General features: G+C 42.0%; 1 protein-coding gene across 3 annotated transcripts in view; it reads left to right on the forward strand.

Annotated features, from left to right (window-relative positions):
• The window catches only part of STAB2 (stabilin 2), a 138,566-nt gene that overhangs the window by 101,690 nt on the left and 11,287 nt on the right, over positions 1–25,589 (forward strand). For 2 of the 3 annotated variants that reach the window (XM_019544757.1, XM_019544759.1), the window contains 19 exons: positions 307–390; positions 477–623; positions 1,048–1,188; positions 1,578–1,637; positions 2,294–2,470; positions 2,567–2,656; positions 3,720–3,866; positions 6,836–6,892; positions 7,461–7,584; positions 8,724–8,873; positions 12,666–12,770; positions 14,141–14,248; positions 15,814–16,007; positions 17,055–17,196; positions 17,674–17,807; positions 21,042–21,207; positions 21,451–21,557; positions 22,546–22,665; positions 23,565–23,723. In XM_019544757.1, coding sequence (XP_019400302.1) covers positions 307–390; positions 477–623; positions 1,048–1,188; positions 1,578–1,637; positions 2,294–2,470; positions 2,567–2,656; positions 3,720–3,866; positions 6,836–6,892; positions 7,461–7,584; positions 8,724–8,873; positions 12,666–12,770; positions 14,141–14,248; positions 15,814–16,007; positions 17,055–17,196; positions 17,674–17,807; positions 21,042–21,207; positions 21,451–21,557; positions 22,546–22,665; positions 23,565–23,723 — 2,412 coding nt within the window. The remainder of the gene's footprint in view (positions 1–306; positions 391–476; positions 624–1,047; positions 1,189–1,577; positions 1,638–2,293; positions 2,471–2,566; positions 2,657–3,719; positions 3,867–6,835; positions 6,893–7,460; positions 7,585–8,723; positions 8,874–12,665; positions 12,771–14,140; positions 14,249–15,813; positions 16,008–17,054; positions 17,197–17,673; positions 17,808–21,041; positions 21,208–21,450; positions 21,558–22,545; positions 22,666–23,564; positions 23,724–25,589) is intronic. The other variant, XM_019544760.1, reaches the window with a different exon arrangement.

A 25,589-nucleotide genomic window follows, 5' to 3' on the forward strand; every position in this document is an offset into this window, starting at 1 on the left:
CATAAACTACTACAAGACCATTTCAGGCTGGACATAAGGAAGAATTTCTTTACTGTCCGAGCCCCCAAGGTCTGGAACAGCCTGCAATCAGAGGTGGTTCAAGCACCTACATTGAACACCTTCAACAGCAAATTGGATGCTTATCTTGCTGGGATCCTATGACCCCAGCTGACTTCCTGCTCCTCAGGCGGGGGGCTGGACTCGATGATCTTCCGAGGTCCCTTCCAGCCCTAATGTCTATGAAATCTATGAAACTCGGTAGAACTGTGCACATTAATTTCTGCTCTTTTCTTTTAAACTTTTCAGGGCCTTGCTATCAATGATCTCACAGGCTCTGGACCTTTCACTGTGTTTGCACCCAATAAAGAAGCATTTGTCAATGAACCACAAGTAAGTCAAGGACAAAGGACTTCCAGTGAGTCAGCTTTCCATGTTATTCTTTCCTTGCCTTTTTACTCTTTCATTTCTTGCCTTAGGCTAAATACTGGATTACCAGTGGAGTGATGCCCCAAATCCTTCGGTACCACATGGTGGCCTGTGCCAGACTACTCTATAATGACCTCACAACAACTGCAAATGTCACGTCTCTCCAGGGGGATCCCATCCAAGTCAACTACTCACAGGTAACAAAATGGTTAAAATTCAACTGCTAAAGCAACACAATTGACCACTTTCATTTGGCTTTTTAAAATCAAACTGTTCCCTTTTTCCTTCATTTCATTTTACAAATTAATAAAAAATAAGTGCATTCAATAAAATACCACCCTGATGCATGTAAACCTCTCCGTTTACTATGCTAAGTCTCTACTCTCCAAACCCTCAACTCATGTATGAGCAATCTTTCCTCACTTGGAAAGTTCCATTGACTTCAAAAGGATTACTTTTGTGACTAAATATTGCAGGACCTAGTTCTAAATTATGAAGAATAGGGCCTTTTTGTTGCAGTGCTTTGCAAACAGTGTGTTAACATTATCATGTTAAAGGTATTTGATTTCTATGTCTTCTTTCCACACATTTCCATGGAAAACACTTGTGTTACCTTTTCAGAATTCACTGTATTTGAACAACAAAGCGAAGATAGTATCCAGCGATGCTGTTGGCACAAATGGTGTGATCCATGTCATAGATAAAATGCTAGTCCCTCAACATATTCAGCAGTTCCCCACAGGGGACTCAGGCACTAAGCGGGTATGTTTAGTTCACATACATATACTTTCCAGTGATATCATTCTGCCTTTCTAATCCAAGGGTTTCTATCTAATTTTTGTTAGCCAAAAAAACCCAACGTTACCAAAAAAACGTAATGCTGTAATAAAGCTCCTACCAAGAGTAATCAGCATAGTTTTCCATTGCTGCTCGTTTTAAATTATATCAATGTTATATTTAACATTCATCAGAGAAATACATTTATATAAAGCAGAGCATCTGTCATACAGAGAGCATCTGAAAAAAGACCTGAAAGTGGCTTTGAATTCACAATGATGAGCAAACCAAAGTTAACATATACATATTAAATGTAGATGTAATTTATTTCCCTGACAAGACCGTAAACTCACTGAATGCTTTGGTCATTCTAGGAAAGCCTTAAAATGGTTGCAGCCAAACATGGATACATCCTGTTCAGCAACTTGCTAGAGGTATGAATATATAAGTCAATGACCTGTTGGCACAGTTTTAAATGTACACAGTTTAAGAGTCAAATTGTGGAACTGGCACAGTACCTGTGAGACTAGGCTGTGTGCAGTGTGACATGTGGACTGGCTGTCATCAGATTATGCAGTAGTCCCAACTTGCAATATGCTTGTCTTCCACTTGGCAGATCTTCATATTCATAAATCCTCCCCATACTTTGGTCCTCTCGTGTCTCTCTCTCTCCCTCTGGGCTCACAAGCCTTGAAGACCCATAACTGCCTCAGCTATAGCCTTCCATCTCCTCATATGTTGTACCATAACTATTTGGCCCAGCTTTTCAAAAAAGCATCCATTAGCTAAGAGTCTAAATAAGCGGCCTGGTTTGCAGTCAGAGATGCTGGATACTAAAACACATTTGAAAATCAGCTCACTTATTTTGAAGGCTGATAGAAACTTGAGACATCCACTTTCTTAAATCATGACTTTTAGCACCCAGGGAGGGAAAAAAATGCCATTTACCAAGAAGGCTCGGATGTTTTCAATGTTCTCACTTCTTTACCAATTTACTGGTAGCTACAGTACAAGTTTCTGTGTGAATCCTTTGTATGGGGGCAATTGCAGAGACAACGACACTTTCACACACATTTTTGGTGTGTTCCAGGATGCTGGTTTGATGAGTTTAATCAACGATCCTATCCATAAGCCAGTCACCTTGTTCTGGCCTACAGATGCAGCTATCAGAGCACTGCCACAGGAACAACAGGATTTCCTGTTTAAAAAGTCTAACAAGGACAAACTGGTACAATACCTGAAATTCCACGTCATCAGAGATGCCAAGGTGAAGTCCTTGCAAACATTTCCAAATGACTCATAATTGCTAAGATTCTGTCCCTCCATACCAAACCTCCTTCTCTGTGATTTTTTTCTTCTACAGATTTCAGCCTGTGATCTCCCTGGCTCCAACTCACTGAAGACCCTTCAAGGTTCTGATCTCAGTGTAAAATGTGGGGATAATAATGATATTGTAAGTGTTTAATGCACCAACAACACACATCAGGAGCCCTCATAGAACACCCTGTTTGACCTAGATATGGCTCTTGGGATCCACTAGTGCAGACTCCTCTTAGCCTTTTGTGGAGCCCTCTAAAGGCAGTGGTCATTCTGAAGTCAACGAATTTGTGAAGTGGTCCATATTAGCCGCTCCTGATACCCCAGCTAATAGACCCAAAAGATGTTTTTTTTAATAGAGTAGATGGTTCATTACCCTTTTGAGCAATTATTTTCTTTGTCATGAGACAGTATTTGCTCTAAATGACTGCCTGGTGCATACCTCAAAAAGAAAATATCATAGTGCCATCATATGCAACACACCACAATAAAATGAATAAATGCAATGGGAATATAATTCTGAAAGAAACATCAAGAGTTGCATATATACAGTAAGAGCTATATTTTATAAATTATTACTGCAGAGGTCCAAACAGTAATTAAATGCACAAATTCACTGTTTTGTGTGTGTAATTACCTATTGCATGTCCATGGCGTATACCAGAGATGGACAACCAGGGCACCAGTCCCAGGTACTGACTTAGATAGGGTTCAGGAATGGTAGCTGCTGCCTCTGTCAGCCTGACTGCCCACAGTCACTACCACCTTTGGTCACCATCACTGCCTTTACTACTGCTGCTACCTAGGCATAGAACATGCTATACCTCTGCCCCAATGAACTGACTTTTCTAGTACCTGTCTCTGAAAATATGGCCCTGTGAGAATATACACATGGGGTCATGATTTCTCTTGTCAGTGTTGTGATGGAGCACAGGACATACCCTTGGAGAAGAGGGGAATCATGGAGTAGTGATGTCTGGCCCCATTGGCCATGATAATGGTGTGAGGGGGTCTAGCTGTCTGGGCCCCTTATAGAGATCAGGGCCTGCACAGCAAAAAATGTTGCTGCAGTATCTGAAGAAGTAATTGGCTTAATTCCTGGAAAAAGTTGCAGAGGGTCTTAACCAGGCATTCAGTGAAGTTAGCTCTTTACACTGTGACTTTCTTTTCTGGCCTCTCTCTTGCTCTCTCTCTCTCAGGGGGCTCTTTTTCTGAATGACAGGAGATGTAAGATCATGCAGCGGCACCTGGAGTTTGATGGTGGCATTGCATATGGCATCGACTGCATGTTAACAGACCCTACCCTTGGAGGACGATGTGATAGCTTTATCACTGGAAATTTCACGGTCAGTCCTTTGACTCAGGTTTTTTTCCCTTGAGTCAGATCATGGTCCCACCAAAGTCAGCAGTACCATTTCCAACAACTTCAGCACAATCACAGTTACCTTCTATGGCTAAAATCTGGCTTTATATATCACTTTGTGTTTGTCTGGTGGACTCTGACTAGCTAAATGTACACTAAAAAAACTTCAAAAAGAACTCGTAGGTACAGCTGCACTTACACAGAGGAAAAGGGGGGCTGGGGACTAGGTCAGAGCTGACTGAAACATGTCAGCTAATTCTACATCTTTCAGCCATTTTTCCTAGTCTAGACAAGCCCATCTTATACAAATATGACCATAAACATAGCGCAAAAATTCTTTTGCCCTTTTGAATAATGCAAATTGAAGTTCTTACCCATAAAAGGATGGTATTAGTATCCTTGAATTACATAGAGCAACTGTCTATAAAAAAATAAAGCGATCCTCTACCTAGTCTGGAATTGACTCTAACACTAGCCAGTACCATATCCCTTCCCAGGCAGATGTTTAAATGCATCTGAGGCTGTGTCTAGACTGCAGACTTAGCATGCAGTACCTTCCAGAATAGGAGCGGTGTCACTGTCTTCTCACAGAGCCTAGGTAGCTAAAATAGCAAATGTGGTCACACTGTTTCTAGTTTATAAGGTAGTGAATGCAGAACACCATGGTAATAATTGAGGGTGTCCCTGCTAGCCATGTTAAGTTTGTGAGCTGAATGTGCAGCAGCATGTAGGGAGACTTCTTGCTGAACCTAAATGAACTCCAGAAAGCAGAAGGATTTTATATCTGTGAATTTTTTGGTATCTAGTAACTAAAAAAAAAACCAAAACAAAAAAACCATCATAGTCTAATAAATTGACTAGTGATTTAGATACCCAATGGGCATGTCTACACATACATTTACTACAGTAAGCATTTTGTAGGCTGGCATCTACACATGCAGCCATTAAAGTGAAGTAAAACTGTGTGCGGACTGATTTGAGTCTAAGTTAGTCCCAAGCCAGTCCACACACACAGTGTTACTGCACGGTAATGAGTCCACATGTACGTTACTACACAGTAACTAATTGGGCATTGTGCAGGTATCAGATTTACACCCAAGTCATCTTAAGTTGCCATATTTATTTTACAGTAAGGGCATGCATGTACAGACACACACCCTTACTGCGCAGTAATTTTCAGTTACTGTACAGTAACCTAAATTACTATGCAGTAAGTGTGCATGTATAGACACACCCAATGTGAGGCACCATAAAGTAAGGCTGTGCAAAGTTTCAGTACCTGATTCGATTCAGCAGAGGTTCGGCCTGATTCAGTGGCTGAATCTCTGAATCCGAATCAAATCAGAGGACCCTTTAATCTCTCCCAGTCGAATCAGAACCCTGTAAATCAATTCAGAAAGATTCAGAGATTTGGACATAGACGCAGCTTTTAATGTTTTTTCTACATACCTCTAAGTAGCAGGGGCTCATGAGTGCTGCAGTGCTGGGGCAGATGGAGCGTCCCACAGAAGCATGGGAAGCTCCCCACCGTACTCGGCAGCAGATCCAGAAGTGGACCAGAAGCACTTCCAGTCCACTTCCAGGTCCACCTGGGAGCAGCTGGGGGGCCCCCACCACACCCTCCCAGCTCAGTGACTGGTGCCTCCTGGGTCTGGGGGGGCATTTGGGGTCCCCCCATGGCTGATCCCTGAGCCAGGGAGGTGCGGGGAGACCCCCCAGCATACTCCCTGGTAGACCCGGAAGTGGACCAGAAGTACTTCCTGTCCACTTCTAGGCTCGCTGCCAAGCACATGAAGGGACCCCCTGCGCTCCTGTGGGAGGCACCATGTGCCCCAGAATCACACCAATCATGAGCCACGCCTGGTACCTCAAGGTATGTAGAAAAACATTTTAAAGCTGTGTCTACGTCCAAATCACTGATTCTCCGAATCAGCATCAAATCTTCAGATTCAGATTCGGTCGAATCAAATTTGGGACAGTGATCCAAATCAGGGAATAGAATCACTGTCCCCGATTTGGGGCGAATCCAAATCCGAATCAAATAGGACCGGCTTCGCACACCCCTACCATAAAGGAGTCTAATTTTCAGGGTACTCATCATGAGGCTCTGGTGAAATTTTCTGAATGACTAGTTTATCTGTGAAAATTGCTGTTTTGAAGTGACTGCCTATTTGCAGTTTCAAATTTGGCAAATACTTTTGGCCCCTAAAATATTTTTAAAATTTCTAAAAAGTTGAAATCTTTCATTTCAAAATTTTAAAAATAAATCATTTTGATTTTGCATGTGCAAATAACATTTTGAGACCAAATTTAACTAAATTTAAATGCTAAAAGGTTAAAAAGCCCAAATGAAGCAAAACATTTAATTTGATCTAAAACAATTTCAGTTAGGAAATATAATTTTATATCACATCTACAAAAACTCAATTGCCATTATTTTTTTGTTTGATATCTAAACTGAAAAATCAGTTATGTGCACAGCTCTGCTTCATATTTTTTGAAAAAAATCAGTCTCCTTAAAGTATCTCAAATTACACTTATAGGGTGCCTGTATACAGGCCAGGAGGCTGCTCTAATGCACTGTAATTACAGCGTGCTGGAGCAGGCTCAATCAAGTCTGCTGCAGTGTTGTAATTACTGCGCTCCAGTCAGCCTCCACATTTCATGTATTAGTGTCCCCCACTTAAAAATTTCCACTGGGAAATCTCATTTCTCTTTCATTTCATTATATTAATGCATCCGTTTTGTTCCTTTTCCTCTTAATTTCTCCATTATATCTCTTTGGGAAAGCTTGTGTGATCTATATAAAAAGTAATAAAAATGAGGATTTTTAAAGATATCTTTCTCTCTCCATTCATTTTACTACCTATGTAACAGCAGATGCTTTTCTGATACTTTCAAACAGCTTGTTTTTGTTGCTATTTTTAACCCCATTTTTCCTTTCCATGACAGGGGGATTGTGCTGCCTGTTACAGTAAGATTAAATGCCCTACTGGGGCTAAGCCACAGGTAATACTAATACATTATAATATTAATTCTAATATTACATTATAATATTTTTAAACCAGTCCAACCCACAGACCTCCATGCACTGTACAAATAATAAAATTACATATTTTGAAGAACAAAAGAGATGGGGGAAATGAGATTACTTGATTAAAGCAATCAGGGCCAAACCGTTTCCTGAATGAATGAAGTCTATAGTGATTGATAGGTCAGACCTGAATGGATTTTGTAAGTGCTCCAGTGAAGTTTGGAGCAGGCTATCACATCAGTCATTCCACATGAAGAATTAAGGTAAAATATTATGAAGCCAGGAATTACAGAGAATTTGGTGGTCCTGTCTTTGTGTTTACCAAACATCAGAAAAATCCTATCTGATTTTTCTATATAGATCTCAGGTATCATTTTGTCAAGGTAAACTCTGCCCCTAGCTTTTTTTGTGGATAAATAATTGAACCTCCAGGGCCACCCACTTGATCAGCATTACTTTTTAAAAAAATAAGTTAAAATAATCCACAGAACACTGAATTGCTTGTATTTTTATCATCTTTGTGCTACATTGGGTGTTGTTTAGGGAGGGATCCAGAAATGTACTTATAAAGCCTATGGAAGGAGTATAGAAGGTTGTCGTCAGGACTGTTCATTGGTGATCTGGATTGCAAAGTGCTGCAAGGGTTACTTTGGGCGAGACTGCCAAGGTAGGGTTTTCCTCTTGTTAACTTCTGCAAAAACTTTTTGCTGAGTAAGAACCACAAGGTGACAAGAACAGGAGCTGCTATGCATGATATTGAATACTTTACAGTATAAATATGCTACATTAAGTACTTGAAAAAGGTGTTGTAGTCATGACTGTGCACTGATTAAGACTGGCAAAGTACAAGGATAAGGAAGAGGAATTATGTCAAACTAATATCACCTTACAGCTGTACCTGTACAGTGGTACAGCTTTTAGAGCCTGGGACAATATATCTGTGTGCCCTGTCTGTAAAACAGGGCAATGCTGTAGAGAACATTCCAATCTATGCCTGGATATGAACATTACTACTTTTACAATCCAAATATTTAAATATGCTCATAAAAAGATTTAAATGTTTTTCCAGCAATTTTTAAATTCCAGGTTAATAAAATGAATTTTATAGGGTAAATATTGCTTTTTTGTGACACTACATGGAGCCACTTATCTCCAGTTTGAAATGGATTTTAAAACAGACAAAAGAAGTAAGATCCAGACCATGTGCCAGCACTGAACACATGCTAGAATTCATCATTTCTTCACTGGCCATGTATGCATCTGGTATGAGTTCAGAAAGCATACTAGTGGGGTACTAGTGGGGTTGGAGGCCTACTTCGTTTAAATTAACATGGGTTTTGAAAACTGCAGCTGCACAGAATCATTTCTAAGGCTGTTTTTGGTTCTTCTACTCCTAGGTTCCCAGCCTTCTCTCAGCTATATGAGGGTGAATGCTGGGTTTCATGTGTTTGAATCCTACCAGGTTTGTTTTTTTCCAGTTTGCTGGGGCTTTGCCCAGATTGGACTGCCAGACTGAGGCCTTAAGAGATTTAGGAATACAAGGTTTTGTGTTCCTAAATTCCTGAAGTGCATTTGAAAAATCTGTCTCTTTTCTCTCCCAAAACACAGAGTGGACCACAGTGGATCCATACAACCCTATGCACTTGAAGGAATTGACTTAAGTGCATTTAAAAACCCCATCCAGAGACATTAGGCAATAACATTTGTATTGTCAGAAAAAGATAGGTTTTACTGGAAAACAAACAAACATCTGAATACAAAGCTGAGCAGGAAGTACTTGACTAACTAGCTTTATATCCTTTCTAGCCTGCCCCGGTGGGCCAGAAGCACCATGTAATAATCATGGCTCATGTAAAGATGGATACACAGGAACAGGGGAATGTACATGTAACCCTGGCTTCAATGGGACTTCATGTGAGCTGTGTTTGCCAGGACGATACGGCTTTTCTTGTAAACGTATGTTCCAATTCCATTTCAGAATCAATATCTGAAAATAACCTTTTCCTTTTTTGCTTTTAAAAGTAAAAGGAAATGTTTTTATGCATCTTTCTTTGCTTTTCCCTTCCACAACTGACAGCCCTTCTGCAGCTGGTGCAGTCCTCACACTGTCTAAAAATCATTTCCAGGTATAAAACTGGCACACGGCCTTAAAATAGAGGCTGCATGAGACCTTGGTGGAGAATGGACTGTGTGTTGATCACTGGCACCAGGGTGAATTCCATCCATTTTACCATCATTTATAAATTTCCATTGGACTTTAATTAGAAAGAGATTGAGGCTTCACTTCTTTCTCTGTCTGCAGTTTAGTTTAACCAAAATATACCTTCCCTGTTCCAGCCACAACATGAAACAGGATAGATTTAGGAAAATATTGTTAAGATGCATACAAAAAAAAAAAATCAATATGTTGGCCTTCAAGGCCCCACTTTATATTTAGCAAAATATATGGTTACAAAAGCAAAAGACATGGTTACAAAAAGTAAATGATTTAGGCACCTGGCCGACCTTCACTTAATGTCACAATGGGATCCATTCCCTGATCCCAACAACTGGACCTCATGCCATATCAACACATGCCTGGCAGGCAGTGCAGTTGTTGGGACTGGGGATCAGATGCCGTTGCACCATAGCTATTTGCCAGTGCAGGGGGAAACCAGGATTATGATCCCAGGCTTCCCTTGCACCAGCAAGTTGAAAGAGGAGTGCCTGCTGGTCCAGCCAAAGCCAACCATCAGCTGATTGTAAGCTCTGATACCCAGGACTGCACTGAGGACTTAAACCAGCTCTTGTGCAGCAGTCTGGGGCTGGAGTTGGTTTGAGTCCCTGGTGCAGTGAGCTGACAGTTAGCTGATCACTTGCCCCAGCTGAGACAGCCCAAGGTCTGGTTCAAGGCCCACAATTAGCTGATTGTCAAAACCCTGGGTCCAGCAGCTCTGGAGCTTTAAACTAGGTTTGGCAAGCTGGTCAATTGACTGCAAATTGTTTGACTGGGCAAAGATTATAGCAATTTTACAAAAAGCAAAAAAAAAACACCAAAAAAACCTCCTACTTTTTTTGTAGTTTTCTAGACAGAAGTATGTTGGTTTGTTTTTTTTATTGTTTTTGACACATTTCTTAATAGAAAATTTGTGCTTTTTCTGTGTATTATTTGGACCTATTGGCAACTTTTTACAATATTTGACAGGTCAGTTGACTGAACTTTATTTGACTGGTCAAATACTCAACCTACTTTAAACCCTGCTAGGAGCTTCTGATCCTCCACACCCTGGCAGTCTGGCCAGAGCTGCTGGGTGCAGTGCTTAAACTTCCTGTATGCTGGGAACCAGTGTGGGGCATAGGCGGCTAGATTTGGCACCTGCAGCTAGGGAGCAGAGGGCTCCCAGATTCCCAGCTGCTACTCCCACAGGTACCCTGGGAACTTTAAAAAAGTTGGGGTTCCCAGCTGCATTTCTGTTTTTTAAAAGTCCAGGCCATAGTAAGCCTGACATCAAGAAGATGCTCTCTGATGTCAGACTCATGGCACACCCCACCCCCCAGCCTGCCTCCAGAGGTCAGACAGGGATGTCAGGTCCAGAACCTGGTGCTGCCTCCAGCCCAATCCCAGTGATCAGGTAGGGGACTGCTAAATCCTGGTCCCTGGCAATGTCCCAAGCTGGACCCCTATGCTCAGCTGAGCTTCAGGACCCATCATGGTCAGCCCCAATATGCCACACATTCAGTGATACAAGCGAGCAACCATTATACATATCTTTGTGGCACATTTGCCATATTAACATGCCATAAACTGGCTTTAATGGATGGTCAGCTTACTGTTAAAGGTGCAATTAATACCTTGATTGTAACTTGTGTCAGGGCCTGTAGGGCACAGGCCAACAAAAAATCACAATTGTAGTTCCCCCAGCTATGGGCTTAAATGAGACTCCCTAGATGCATTGAACTTGTGACCCTTTACAAGGGGAAATTTCACTCTAGAAAATCTCAGCACAGTGTCTGCAGTTGAGAAACTGATCAAAATACCAGGGAATGTGACACCAAGTCTTTCATGCTAAGTCACCAGGTCTCAATCTAACCCAGTTTGGTACTGACTAGTGCTGAACTAAAATATACAGTTATGAATTCAGACAGCCTGATAAAAATGTAGCAGCTTGCCAACTGTTGCTCCACAGTATGAAAGCTTATAACTGTATATAAACTGTGGCTCTAATATAAAATTTTCACATTTAGGAAAAGAAGGGTCAAGGAGGACTTCATAGATTTCATAGACATTAGAGGCTGGAAGGAACCTTACAGGATCATTGAATCCAGTTTCCCCTGCCATAGACAGGAGGCCTGCTGCAGTCAAATGATCCCAGCAAGATATGCATCTAAATGCCTTTTGAATAAATCCAGAGTAGGTACTTGCACCACCTCTGGGGGAGTCTGACCCTGGACACTTGGACTGTAAAGAATTTTTCCGTATGTCCAGTCTAAATCGGCCTTCCAGAAGTTTGTGGTCATTAGACCTAGTTATCCCTTGTGGATCCCTGGTGAACAACTGTTCTCCCAGATCCTGGTGCACCCCCCTTATATACTTATAGGCTGCCACCAAGTCCCCCCGAGCCTTCTCTTCTCCAGGCTGAAGAGTCCCAGGTCCCTCAGTCTCTTCTCGTAAGGCTTGCTCTCTTGGCCTTTGATCATGTGGGTGGCTCTCCTTTGGACTCTCTCAAGCTTATCCACATCCATCCTGAAGTGGGGGGCCCCAAACTGGATGCAATACTCCAGCTACGGTCTCACCAAGGCCAAGTAGAACAGACTTCTAGCTCTATATTCTTGAAGGGTGCATATTTCACTTGCTTATAAGAATCCAAAACCCTTTACAAATAGACATTAAAGAGTTAAATCTTGTCATTATTGGGGTTTAGGGCCTTTGCTACTGACTTGGGTTTGGCCAGAGTTTCTTTCACAGAATCAGAAATGCTTATAAATCAAAGCCCACATCCTCACTTTCCTTTGTAACAAAGGATATTCTAGTCTAGTGACAGGTACAAACAGAAGATAAAACTTCTTTAAACATCAAAACACAAAGAACCCCTAACAGTAAGGTTTCTTTAAAAGGTAGTAGTTCCATAACTTGCTGCACGGCACAAACAAGGGAAGAGTTACTCACGGTGAAGTAATATACCGTGTCCCAGGTTTCAAAACATAGGGAAAAGCAGGTGGAACCCACGCTATAAAAGTAACAGAAAATGTCAGGTCGATCAGGAAACATGAACCAGGGCTGTGTAAGCAGGTGACTTTAAGGAAAGGCTCAAACCCCAGGTTTGGCAATGTTGACAATCAAAAGCCAATCCTACGCTTCTCTCCAGATACAGCTGCTCACCGAGTCTCTAGTTTGTGACTGCTCAACCTCTGCATACAGTCTAGGAACTCACTCGCAAAACATCCCAGCTGTCAAGCTGGTCTACCCTTTTTGTATCCCCACTGGCTAAAGGGTCCTTGACCAAGTTGAATGTAGCTGGCAGCTGTTCAGCCTGGATCTCCAAAATAGGCTATTAACCCATTGTTGCTGTGGTCCAATGTGAAATTCATTTTCTCCATCACAATGAGGGTCTATATTTATTTTCTTGTATGCATTAAGTTGATACTTGTTAATGAAAATGCATTCTTGCTCATTTGTACTGTAATAGATGACCTAGGACATGCTTCTCTAGGGAAATATTTTCCTTTCCTAATTATTCTGTTAACAATCAATCTGCCTTCCTTTTACAGCTTGTGAATGCACAGCCCATGGACAATGTGATGAGGGATATTCTGGATCAGGACAATGTTTCTGTGAGACTGGATGGACCGGCCAGTTCTGTGATACCAAACTAGGTCTGTCTTATCAATGGAATCTGTTGCATCAGACAACAGATTACAGCATTTCCAGCAAGTTTAACCTAACTGGGGTTTTCACAGAGAGAAGGCAGTTTAGAAGAATAGGTTATTGACATCAGGAATCCTGGCCTGTGCAGGATAAATGCTGAGCGAATGTATTGCTTTGGCTGTCAGCAAGACAGGAACTTACGAAATGTATTCTGCCAAACTATACCATCACTGAACTGTACCTGAAAAAGATCTGCTTTTCCTCTAAAGCTGGAACTTTGTGAACCAGTTTGATGAATGACCATCCAGTGCATAAGATAAACTAAAATTAACAGTTAATACACTATCATAGAAGTGTCTGATGGGAGCTCAACTCCATTTAAACTAGTATTGATTTAGAAGACCACATATGGAGGGAAATCTTGGTCTATGCTGGTACTAACTCATTTACTTCAGTAGTTTCTAATTCTTTCAGTCAGCTGTGTTCTGTTCACTGAAGTTGGACTTCAGAGGACTGAACTCCTAAGGAATTGAAGCAGAGTTGGAGTGTTGCTGTAGTCATGACAGTTAGTCCAGGAAATCTGCCAGAAGCAAGGGGGTTTTTTTGTTGACATCTTTTATGAAGGAATTGAAGGGGTTTCAGACCTGACCTTGCTAATACTGAATTATAATCCCTTTGAAATCAGTAATAGAATGTCCATCAGTAAGGTCTACCTAGCTGAGTTAGGATTTGTAGCTTTTTTAGATAACACTCCCACAACTATTCCAAACTATGATTTTCACTTGATGTTTGGATATATAGGATCCATTAGGTGCTGACCTCAGACTGCTCCCAATGCCAGACTTAACTACCAGGAGGATCTCTGCTTCCTTATATTTGGAAACTTAGGCAACTAAATGGGAAGCTGACAGCAGCAATGCTGGGGATTTTCATTAATATCAATACCAGCCAACAAAAGCCTGACTTGACAGTGGCTCGGTTTCACTAAGCCAGTCCATCTCCCTGCTATGTGGGTCTACACGTGATTGGCAGCTACATTGCTGTAGCACCGTGCTCCCCCATTGTAGTATGCTGCTACAGTGATGTAGTGGCAAAACCTAACCATGCCCCACACACACAGCTCAGTATGGACAGTTACTGCACCATGAGTTAGTGCTTTCTTTTGGAAGTATCAAAGCACGGCGCCACAGCAACACTGCCATATGGCGATGTGTAGACACGCCCATGAGCACTAGGCGGTATTATGCTGGGTAAAGTGAATCTTTTCTTGGGTTCATGAATTAACATGAAATGTATACAAGTTCTCCTTTCATGATGAGATAGGAGTATGTTTTAACTACAGTGCATCATTTTCATCACAGCTCTTTTACATTCCCAGTTTTGCCACCCACATGTTCACCTAGTTGTTCCAGTAATGCTGTCTGTCAAGAAAACAATCTATGTCAGTGTAAGCCATTTTATGAAGGAGATGGAATCACATGTACAGGTGAATTCTCTTATATCTGTTAATGTACAACTATTAACCAGGAAGAAATGCTTGCAAAGAGGGCCCTGAACCAAAATCTACCTTCAGAATACAGAGACAGACAGACAGACAGACTTTGACTTTTAAGAGACATTTATTCCGGGGAGGGTGACAAATGTGGGGCAGTAGATATCACATACAGGTTGGTCCGAGGATCTGGGCCTCGAGGACAAGGCCTGGGCTCATGGCCTGCAAGGCCTGCCCTCACAATCTAGACAATAGAACAGAAACACAAAGAACAAAAGAAGTATTGACAGATATACAAAAGAAAGAAAGAAAGAAACAATGTTTATATATTTTTCTTCAAAAAGTATGATGTGATTGTAATGGGACTTCCCAGGTATAAGTTAGGCAACATTATAGGCAATTGTATTTGGGTATGCAAGGACTTCAGCATTTTCCAGATAAATAATTTGTTTAAAACAGTCTTAACTTGATGACTTTAGACAAGAGATTAGTGGCTGTATTACTTGAGAAAACATGTTGTTACTGGCTAGATCAGGGCTGTCCAACTTTAAAGCAGCCAGAAACCACATGCCCCAGGTCTGCACACCATAGGGGCAGCATTAGCAGGGGTTACAGGCCACCCTACACTGCAAGCCCCACATATGCAAGAATGTGTAAGCATGTCCCCCTCCCTGCCCCTGCTGTACCATGTGTGCGAGCAGACCCTCCATCCCCTTACACCATGCACATGGCTGCTCTCTTAGCCCCACTTCACCACATACATGAGTAAGCATTCCCCCAGAGATGAAGTGCCACACTTACAATACCTTCAACTTCCTGTGGGTTCCCCAGTGCCACCACACCACACAGGTGCTCCTGATTGCCAGCACTGCAGGCCAAACTGTACCGTGTTGTCCTGCCCCCTGGGGCAGAGCCATGCAGCAGAAGCCAGGATAGCCCTGAGACCCTTGCTGCTGCTGCAGCCATAGCAATAAGGGTAATGGAAGCCTGGTAGGAGCCTGAGTGGGGTACACCTTAACTCTTGTGTGGTGCCAGTAGGACAGCCCTGGGGGCTAGATCTTCTCCTCCACAGACCCATAGATTGAAAGGGGCTCACTCTCTATAGAACCTACAGAGGGTCCCCTGGAAGGAAAGTATGGTCAGACACCGAAAGCAGTGGGTAGGATGGAGATAAGACCAGAGAGAATACATATTATTACCCTCACCTCCAAGCAGACGTTAGCCAGAAAATGTAGTCTCCAAGGTCACTAGGAACCTCCATGGCCATGGAGTCTGTCATACAGTTAAGAAGCATTGAAGACATCAGCACCAGTGCATATCCCAGCCTCGGAAGAAGCCTTGAGGAGAGCCTTCTGATATTAGGATTTTACGCTAGGGATGTGCCCAGAGGCTGATCCCTAACAAATGTAGAGGTGGCCCAAGGACCTTACAATCCAGTCTGTCAAAAAACATTCCAAACATTTCATAGAACAGTGAAGATCTAGAAACAGCATTTCCCTGGGGAAGAGATGTGCTCTTGGAAAGTTCTCCAACTTCTGTGTTTTCTTATTGCTTTGCAGCTGTGAATCTTTGTAAACAAAACAATGGCGGGTGTCACAAGAATGGAAAATGCACACAAATCGGTGTGAAAGTCTTTTGCAGCTGTCAAAAAGGATACAAAGGAGATGGCTACATGTGCCTGCCTATAAACCCTTGTGCTGATGGATACAATGGTGGTTGCCATGAACATGCCATTTGTACAATGACAGGACCCGTAAGTTTAAATAGAAGCCCTCACTTTTAAGCCTAAGCTAATCCTTTTGGGGATCAAAAGGAGTCTTTCCATTGACTTCAGCAGGAGCTGGATCCAACCCCATACCTCTCCAATAACTCTCACTTTCAGATACATCACTTATTTCCATCCCAACCTACTTTCCACATAATTTTAGGTTCTCTGAGATTAATACAAATTATATATATATTATTAACAAAAATACACAAACAGGGAACTGAGGTGAGTTCTTTACCAGAAAGCAAGGTCAAATTAATCTGGAACTCAGCCATGGGTCACAAGGTCTGCTACAGTGGCCACTGCGGCGACAGAAGCAACAGGGATTCAGTGGCAATGAAGGGTCTGCAACACGAGGTGTGGCAGTGGCAGTAGGTTGGGGTGAGCGAGTCCGGGAGCAATGGTCAAGGTCACCGCTGATGGCCATACCCAATGAAGGCAAAGGGCCCCCAATTCTGTGGAGGGCCAGCCTCCCCCCAGTAGCCTGGCAAGCCAGTTAAAGAGGCTATGCAGACCAGATCCGGCCCATGGGCTGTATGTTTAACATTCCTGCCCTAAGGGAATGAATCCCACAACACGAGTATCCTCCATATATATCTTCAGGTTCCTTCTTTTTTGAGTATTTCCATCCTACATGTGACCCCTTGGCTTATTGAGAAATATGAGTGTCCTGGAAGAGATTGCAAATCTTCCAAGAGTGGTTTCATTTCCCAGTTTGTTTCAATCAGTAGTTTAATAAATTCCTTTTATGGTTCTGTATGTAATCCTCTAATTTAATTCTAAGCGATTATCATGCCTCTTTATTAAATCATGTGCAAGTGTTCAAAGCACACTCTTAAGTCATGCTTGTATTCTTAATATAGCCAACCAGCAAGTATATGGTTAAGTGGTCTGCTTAATAAAGATGAACGTATTTGTGCACTGAAGCAGTTTCTTGAATGATAATTTGTAGTAGTTTTTACTCAGTATTGTGTTGCCACTTCTGCATTTGTAAAATATTCTGTTTGGATTTTTTATTCTCTCTTCTATTAGGATAAACGGAAATGTGAATGTAAAAATAACTATGTTGGTGATGGGCTGGACTGTACTGTGATGCAACTACCAGTTGATCGTTGTTTGCAAGATAATGGGCAGTGCCATGCCAATGCCATCTGTGGTGATCTTCACTACCAGGGTTAGTATTAATATCCCAGGCATAGATCCATCAAGGTGAACCCCTCCTTCCTTTTGGTGTCTCATTAAGGGCACTAGTTTCTGTATGGCTACCCTTGCCTATTTAGCAAGTCACTTTTGAATAATAGAATGTAATCAAGTGATTAAACATGTCCTTATATGCTTAGTGAAGGTGGAAGCAACAGGTGGAAGGAATTGTTACATACTAGCTATATTTCAAGAAAGTGCCTTCAAGATTGTTCACACTGTAAAAGAAGAGTTTCAGTTTATACCAAGATAGAGTATGGACAAACTATCAAATTCAGGGAGGTAATAGGAGGTGAAGACTTACTTCAAAGCAGCTGATATGCAGTGACTGTTCCTGTATTAGCAATTACCCCACAGTAAGTGAAAGGTAAACTGGGGCAATTTAACTCAGAATTGTTCCAGCTTAGCTTTCACTTGCCCTGGAGTAAGATTTTTTTTCCTTTACTTGCAGATGCCACCGTTGGAGTTTTCCATTTCCAGTCTCCTCAAGGGCAGTACAAACTGACTTATAAAAAAGCAAAAGAGGCCTGCGCCAATGAATCAGCAACAATAGCTACATATAACCAGCTGTCATATGCTCAGAAGGTGACACAGTGCTGAACTAGCAGTGGACACAATATATATTATATTTAATAGCTACTGAGGGATGAAAAGAATCAGTGAGACTTAACTATTTGAAAGTTGAATGTCCCAGAGGTCATACACTGAATACCATGGGTGCTGACAGATGTACAGGCCCCCACTCTAACTCATGGTACTTTGCATAAAGTGCCATGAGTTAGAGCACCCCCCGACCTGCAGATGTTCACCTGTTGGGGCTGGAGGGGGTTCAAGTTCCACTTTGGAGCTGACTGAACCCAAGGAGCCTGCCTACAGCCTCTCTCCCCTGTCCCCCACCCATTCCCAGCTCCAGTGCTATCTGCAGGAACAGAGGGGAAGGGGCGGGGGAGGAGCATGCTGTGGGGTGGGGTTTGCCCAGCCTGAGCTTGAGAGGGGGCTGTGAAGGGAAGTGACACATGGAGGGAGTCCAGTCCACCCACCCCACTTTTAGCTCAGGCCAAGCAAACCCCAACCCACAGCTCACTCCCCTTTCTCTCTCCACCTTCCCTTCCTACGGACAGCACCGGGGGCCCAGTCCTGAGTGTGCAGATTGACCCTAGGGAAGAGAAGTTCCCCAAAGTGCTCTGAAGTGGAGTGCCTTCATCTGATCCCACATTTTATGAGGGTTAATTTGTCACATGACCAATCACTTTTAAAGCACTCTGCAGCCATGCATGTGTGTCATGGCATGGCTGTAGAGCACTTTTAGGGGGCCAGTTGCACAACAAATATAACTTCTGTCTGTGCACTATGGGCCAAATTTTATTCTTCAGCACAGGCATAGAGTTCTCACTGACTTCAAATGAGGACTATATGCACACTTCTGAAAACAGGATGGGGTCTTACATATAGGAACTGAAGCCCTGACAAACTAGCAGTGGATATCATTGCTACAGAGTAGGGCTGTGTGAGGCTTCGGACAGAGCTTCCGATCTGGAGAAGCTTCGGCCGCTTCAAGATCTGAAGCAGCACATTCAGGTCGAAGCACTGCCTCATTCAGCTTCCCGAAGTGGTTTGGAGCTACCGAAGTTTCAGAGCCACCTCAGAGATCTTGCCATAGGGTATAATGGGGAAACAATAAAATGTCTATAACTTTGTTGTTTTTTGTCCGATTTGGATGAAATGTTCAGGGGTGGTAGACTCTGCAGAGAGCATGCATCCTGCCAAGTTTTAAAAAGATTAGTATAGGGGTTTGGGGGGGGGGAACCGCACCCCAAATTCTTGAAAGCAAAACTCATGTCACATCTAGGCGTTACAACATAGCGGGGTGAAAACTGCAGGGCTGGTAGCTCTTACTGAGGCCACAAAACCTGCCAAGTTTCAAGAAGATCAGTATAGGGGTTTTGGGGCAACTCTACCCCAAATTGTTGAAAGCAAAACTCCTGTCATGTCCATGTGTTATAACACAAGGGGGTCAAAACTGCAGGGGTGGTAGCTCTTACTGAGGCCACAAAGCCCACCAAGTTTCAAGATCTGTGCAGGGGTTTCTTACCTTCATTCCTTGCCATAGAAACATAGCCAGACAAGAGAAATCACAAGACATTAGAGTTCTTATTCGTCAATATTAAATGATGGTTTGAGAACTGGAAATACTGGCAAGAAAATGTCTCAACTATGCTAACTTTATGCCTGATTCTCCTTATTCTGAAAAAAAAATTGTAAAGCTCATGTTTTTTATTACAAATTCCCATCATGGACATTTTTAAACAATCATCCCTTACGACATTATGTATATGCTTTTTTTTCCCCTCAAGGCTGTCCAAGATTTCCTGGCTGCTGTAGACCTAGGGTAGCCATTTCATCATGATTTTCATTAAGCATGTTCTAGGTTACAGAAGAGTGGAGTGAGAAGGAGTTTTGCAATTGACTTCAACAAAATAGGAATTTCACCTTGGATTTCTGAACAAATAGATTTTAAATAGCATGTCATATAGGAATAAGCCAGGAAGATACTGTCCATTTGGAGTTCAAAATGTAGTGAAGAAGCCCCTTATTTAGATGGGAAAAAAAGATAACAGCAAGATGGAAACCTGGGCCATGTTCAGAACATCAACCTTCTTCTGGGGCCTCAACAGAACTCGAGGTTCAAATAACTCTGAAGGTTGTGAAGTTTCAGATCCAGCTTTGAACTCTGCATGTCAGTCTTATCCATGATATAGATATTTCTTCTGTGACAGCAAAAGCAGCAGTAGCACTAGCTTGTTTCAGTAAATATTTATTTCTAAAATTTAACTAGGTCTGTCAGCTCTTCTTCACCACTGATTAAAAAAAAAGCTAATTCCTGTAGTCACGTCTGATTGGTTGGCTTTTTACACACAAAGGTATCCAATTGTGGCTAACTTCTCTATAGGAGTGTCTACATAAGACACTTACTGCACACTGAACTAATCAGCTTGTAGTAAACATCTTGTCATCTACATGTGCACCCCTATTAGACTGGAGTAAACTAATTTATTCCGCAGCAGGATCATACTTGTAAATATAAGTACTATCCTGCTGCAAAGTAAAAAACTCCACAGCAGTAGGCATGTAGATGTTGTCCTAGCCGGCTAGGGAATAAGCCAACTGCCTTCCAGCTAACTCCACACTGAAGCACCCTCGTACCCCAGCCAACCCTTCCACAGCACATTGAGCTGGAGAACAAGCCTCCAGATAGCAGGCTGACCCTCAGGGTCCTCTGCTGGCAGGGCATCTCCAACCCAGTTCAACGTGCTGTGATCTGGGGCGCATGTGCAAACAAAAATAAACTCTGGAGTTTATTGCTCCTGGGCATACGTTCAAACAGTGTGCCCACAAGCAAGAAACTCCAGGGTCTGTTGCTTTGCATTAATTGCATGTGTAGACGTACCCTATTACTCCGATCCTGCTCTGAGCTCTATGTAGAAAAGACCCTCCCTGTGACTTCATGAAACTCCATAGACTTTAGGAGGGCTTCACACAGCTGCAGCAACCCCACAAAACAGAGGTAAGCATAGGAGGGGGTTGTCTACAGGCCATTTCTGTAAAGAAAAAAAAGAGCAGCTGAAATACAATTCAGTTTTGGGCAAAGAGCCATCAAAATGCCTATGCCCTCAAATAGGAGCAATATATAGGTAATATACAGATGTTATAATGGCCCTACATAGAGGCAAGTGCTTGTTTCATATACAGCACACTAGATGGGTCAAAAATATCTTTCTTCTGTGATTTACAGTAATATTGTTTGTGTGTTGGTTACAGGCAAGATACCACCTCTGCTCTGCTGGCTGGTTAGACACTGGAAGAGTAGGTTACCCAACTGCCTTCTCTTCCCCAAACTGTGGATCAGGAGTTGTTGGAATAATTGACTATGGGCCTCGAGTCAACCTGAGTGAAACCTGGGATGTCTTCTGCTACAGAGTCAAAGGTAGTAAAGCCCCTGTGTCTAAGTCTGTTGAGTCAAAAGATAGCAACATAATTATTTCCAGCAACTCTAAGTTTGAGAGATCACAGCATAGTAGGTGCAGGAGGTTCTCTCTTTTTGAGCTAGGCAAAATTTTTTAAATCTAGAAAATTATTTCTCTTGCACAGAATGATTTCAAACAGCCTCCTGGATCAAAACTGTCATTCTTACCTTGCACTCTAACAAATTTGTATCTGTATTTTACAGAAGTGAACTGCACATGTAAGCCTGGCTACGTGGGAGATGGCTTCATGTGCAGTGGAAACCTGCTTCAAGTCTTGATGTCCTTCCCCACTTTCACAAACTTTGTGTCGGTACGGATTAGAAATGCAGTGTTTTGTGACACACAAAACAGAGCAGATGTACAGTAACAAATACCCAACTGTATAGGCATGCATCTAAATGTACCTAGGGCTGTCCTTTGTCGGGGGGGGCAATTGGGGTGATAATCTTGGGCCCCACGCGTTGGGGAGCCCCGCGGAAATGGAGGGCGGGAGGGAGAACAGAGCAGGGTGGCCACAGCCCTGCCCCTCGCACTGTTAAAGGGGCCTCACACAGGCTGATTTGCCCCAGGCCCCACACCCACCTATGGTTGTCTCTGAATGTACCCCTTCCCTGTATGGGCATGCATGCGCACACACACATGCACACACAAGATAATGTGTGTGTGGTATGTGACTCTCTCTCTTTTCTTACTGTATGAAAATATAAATAGGAGTAACAAAGATACAACAGGAAAGCAGGACGGAATGATCTAAATAAAGGCAATTTAAAGTGCGATTTATAAAAAAAAAAAAAGTGTCTTTGGTCTGGCTGAGACTTTGTAAAATCAAGTTAAAAAACACATTCCTCATGACATCCAATTAAAAAGTATAATTAACTAAATTTCCAACAGAGAGCAGATTCTTAAAGTGGCACAGCAGGTAGAGTGTCTAATGTGAATTTTGTCATATTGTTATAAGTAGAAGAGAAAGCATTAAAACTTAGCGTCCTGCTTAGGCAGGCAGGCAACTCTGCTCATTTAATGGTCTCATTGACTGCAATAGGCCTACTTAGGTCCTTCAAATTAGGTAAGGACTTAAATATTATAAGTATTGTAAGCTTAAGTACTTATAGCAGCAGGGGCTAAAAGTGTTTTTAAATAAAGCTTTTCACTTAGTAACTTTGTCACATCAAAATTGCTTGTGTGAAAATAATTAATTTTTTATTTTATTTTATGCAGTATGTAGTTAGCTCGTATCACAGTAACTCCACCAGAATCTAGACTGTCCTTCATTAAAAATAAACTTTGTTTCTTCCCAGGAAGTTCTGGCTTATTCTAACAGCTCCAGGAAAGGGAAAGAGTTCCTGAAATACCTCTCAGACTTGTCAATCCAAGCCACTCTCTTCGTGCCGAACAATAATGGGCTAAGAGAAAATGAGGTGAAGGTCTATTTTTTCCTTTTCTTTTCTGACATTAAAAGGCCATTTTAAGTATTTATGAGTTTCAAAAGTATGTTAAAATTTAAATTAAAATAAAAATTAGTGAATGTAAAGTGACAAACCTAAAGATTTTGGTGCTCATGCTACTACTGAACAAGGTCAATGTGTTTCTTTGCTATCTTTCCATTACCTAATGATGAATGAACAAAGTATGCTACATTGAAACACGTTGCAAGACACTTCTTCCATTGAGCATTTTTTTGTTATCACGTAGATAAATCCTTCCAAGGTGAGGTCAGCTCTCTCTTATCTGCAATTGCATCTGTTGAGAGAGTTGTTAGGAACATTTTTTGCAGATTTGTAGCAAGTACCCCATACTAACACCGTTGAAAGGAGGCTGCTTTTCTGCCTGGTATGATAGTCTCCATCTCAAATTTTGCTTTAAAATTTAAGGGCAATATCCTGGCCATTTATAAGGCCAAGATTTCATCCTAAGACACAGGTTATCCCATAGTGATGAACTAGCTAAGCTGAAACTGGCACATTTCCTGAAACTGACCCAAAATGTGCTCCCTTTTTTTTTGGTTAACATGGACATATGTCCCTGTTTGTTTGTTTGGGCTGTGATTTGAGTGTCAATGCAGCTCCTCACTCCTGTAGATGACTGGGCAAAGAATTAAAGCCTCATGTCCAGCCACTGTTTGAAGTACTATGGGAGTAAGAGAAACATGATCCCATATTAGTTTGGGGATTTCCCTAAAGATGCCTAGTCAGGTAGTATGAATGCTGCAGCTGGGATGACAAATTCAAAAATATACCATAGGAATTTCCCCTAGTGGTAAAATCAGGTAGGCTAATTGGATGCATTAACGTTCCCCTACTTTACCCCTCCTCTTTAGACACTTTCTGGACGAGACATTGAATATCATTTGTCCAATGCTAGCACAGTGTTTTACGAAGATCTGGCTAATGGAACTACTCTTCAAACCCGGATAGGGAAAAAACTTTTAATTACCCGCAGCCTCAGCCAGGATTTTCAGCTCCCTACAATTAAACAGGTATGTTTTACACATGAATCTTTTCTCCATCTTCTGCTGTGCCTACAGTAGCAAGGGACTGGTCTTAATTGTTCAGGCAGTTAATTCAAGTTTCGTGTCTTATAGTCCCCAGGAAACCAGGATTTCCAGAATAGGTAATCCAGGATTTAGAGACAGGATTCTGACAAGGAGACAACTTGAAGCAATGCAGGGAAAAAAGTTGGTTGGCTATTGAGCTAGAAGCATCTAATGGTGGGATGCTGGTTAGGATCCAACTTTCAACTCAGACTGGCAAATTAACTGGAGACACCAGCATGGTGGCTGAAGGGGACTGGAAGATTACCATTCAGCTGCTCAAAAAGTTTAATTTAAAAAATACCGACTGAAAATAGCATTTTGCCACAAAATAATGGTTTGCGTTAATTTTATTTCAGTGAAAACTACTCTTTTTTTGTTGTTTTTTTTAATTGAAGAGGTATTTGAAAGCACACACTCTAATAAGAAGTGTTCACTTTTTGATTAGCTCAAGCTTCCAAGGAATGTGTATCTGACTTTCTTTGACCAGAGAAATAAGCCAACCTGATGTGGGCTTCTCAAGGAAGACAAATGATTAGATATAAATGAATAGGGCAGGGGTGGAACAAATTGCTCTCATCCCCTTCCCTGTCCCCAACCCTCTCCCTTCTCTTCATTTGACACTGACAATTACAGTACACAACATGAGGATTTTTTTAATCCAGTATGGCCTATTGCACAATTACATATACAGTCATGACACAACCATTGTCTCAGCACAGTACTAATACGTATCATGTATTAAAATTGTAGTTCTTTCCACTGCCACTTTTTTCCCTTGACTGATATTTGACCTAGAAAATAATCCCTTTTACAAAATCAGCTTCTCCATCTCTCTCCCTCAGCAAATCAGAGAGAGAAAATTCCCAGGCCCTGTGGTCAGAAGAATTTTACTTCCTTGTTTAAAATCCACCAGGAAAATCTATTTTCTTTTCTCCTTGATTTCTGTAGAAAACACTCGAGACTTCACATGGGGATGAATGAATGTGTTCCTAACACTAGAGTGCGCCCCTGTCTGCAATATGTCTACTCCAACATGCACCACTACATCACTTCAAAGGTGGTTGGGGGATGAATGACAATCTTTCTAACCAGCCGAATTAAACAAGTGGTCTCCATAGTTCTTCCGTGTCCCTACTTACAGCAGCACCCATGAGAGTGGAAGATAAATTAAATGAAATGTCTAACTCCAGTCAGCTAAACAATTGCCTTTCTATAGCCAGCTTGTTTTTCAGTAACATTACAGAACAGTCTCATGATGCTTTTTGAAGGCTTTTAAAGTGAGCACTAAAAGGGATAGAAAAAAAAATGACAGTTTTTGAAATAAGGGATTACAGGAAGAGGTTTCCTAGCTCTAGTAGAAACATGCTTCAGTGGTAGTGTTATAGCTGCATAGGTAAAACTGAAAAAGGTGTTCATCCAATCCTGCTGCTGCTGGCACACAGCTGCATACATGTTCACTGTGAAGAAAGCTGAAGGTAATTTGGAGGACATGCAAGGACTAGCATCCCCACCTTCTTAGGCTATAGAAACCAACATTTCTCAGGAAGCAGCTGGGCCCCTAGGCTGCCAGAAAAGCCTTCATTTCAGAGCTTTGCTGGGCATGTCCTCTCTCTCGTAGTAAGCCACAGATGCTCTGGTCAATTCTTTTTTGCCAGTACATACATGAATCATTCTTTGCTGTGTTGTAATGCCAGAAAAGCTGTCACCTACTTAAGTGCAAGATCATCCACAGTGATTGCTATCTGAAAGGAGTTTGCTGGGGTGCAAAACTCAGTATATAAAGAAAGTAGGAAAATGGTTAAAGGCCTC

The sequence above is a fragment of the Crocodylus porosus genome, unplaced genomic scaffold, assembly GCF_001723895.1.
Source record: "Crocodylus porosus isolate Cpor-Errol unplaced genomic scaffold, CroPor_comp1, whole genome shotgun sequence".
Lineage (NCBI taxonomy): Eukaryota > Metazoa > Chordata > Crocodylia > Crocodylidae > Crocodylus > Crocodylus porosus.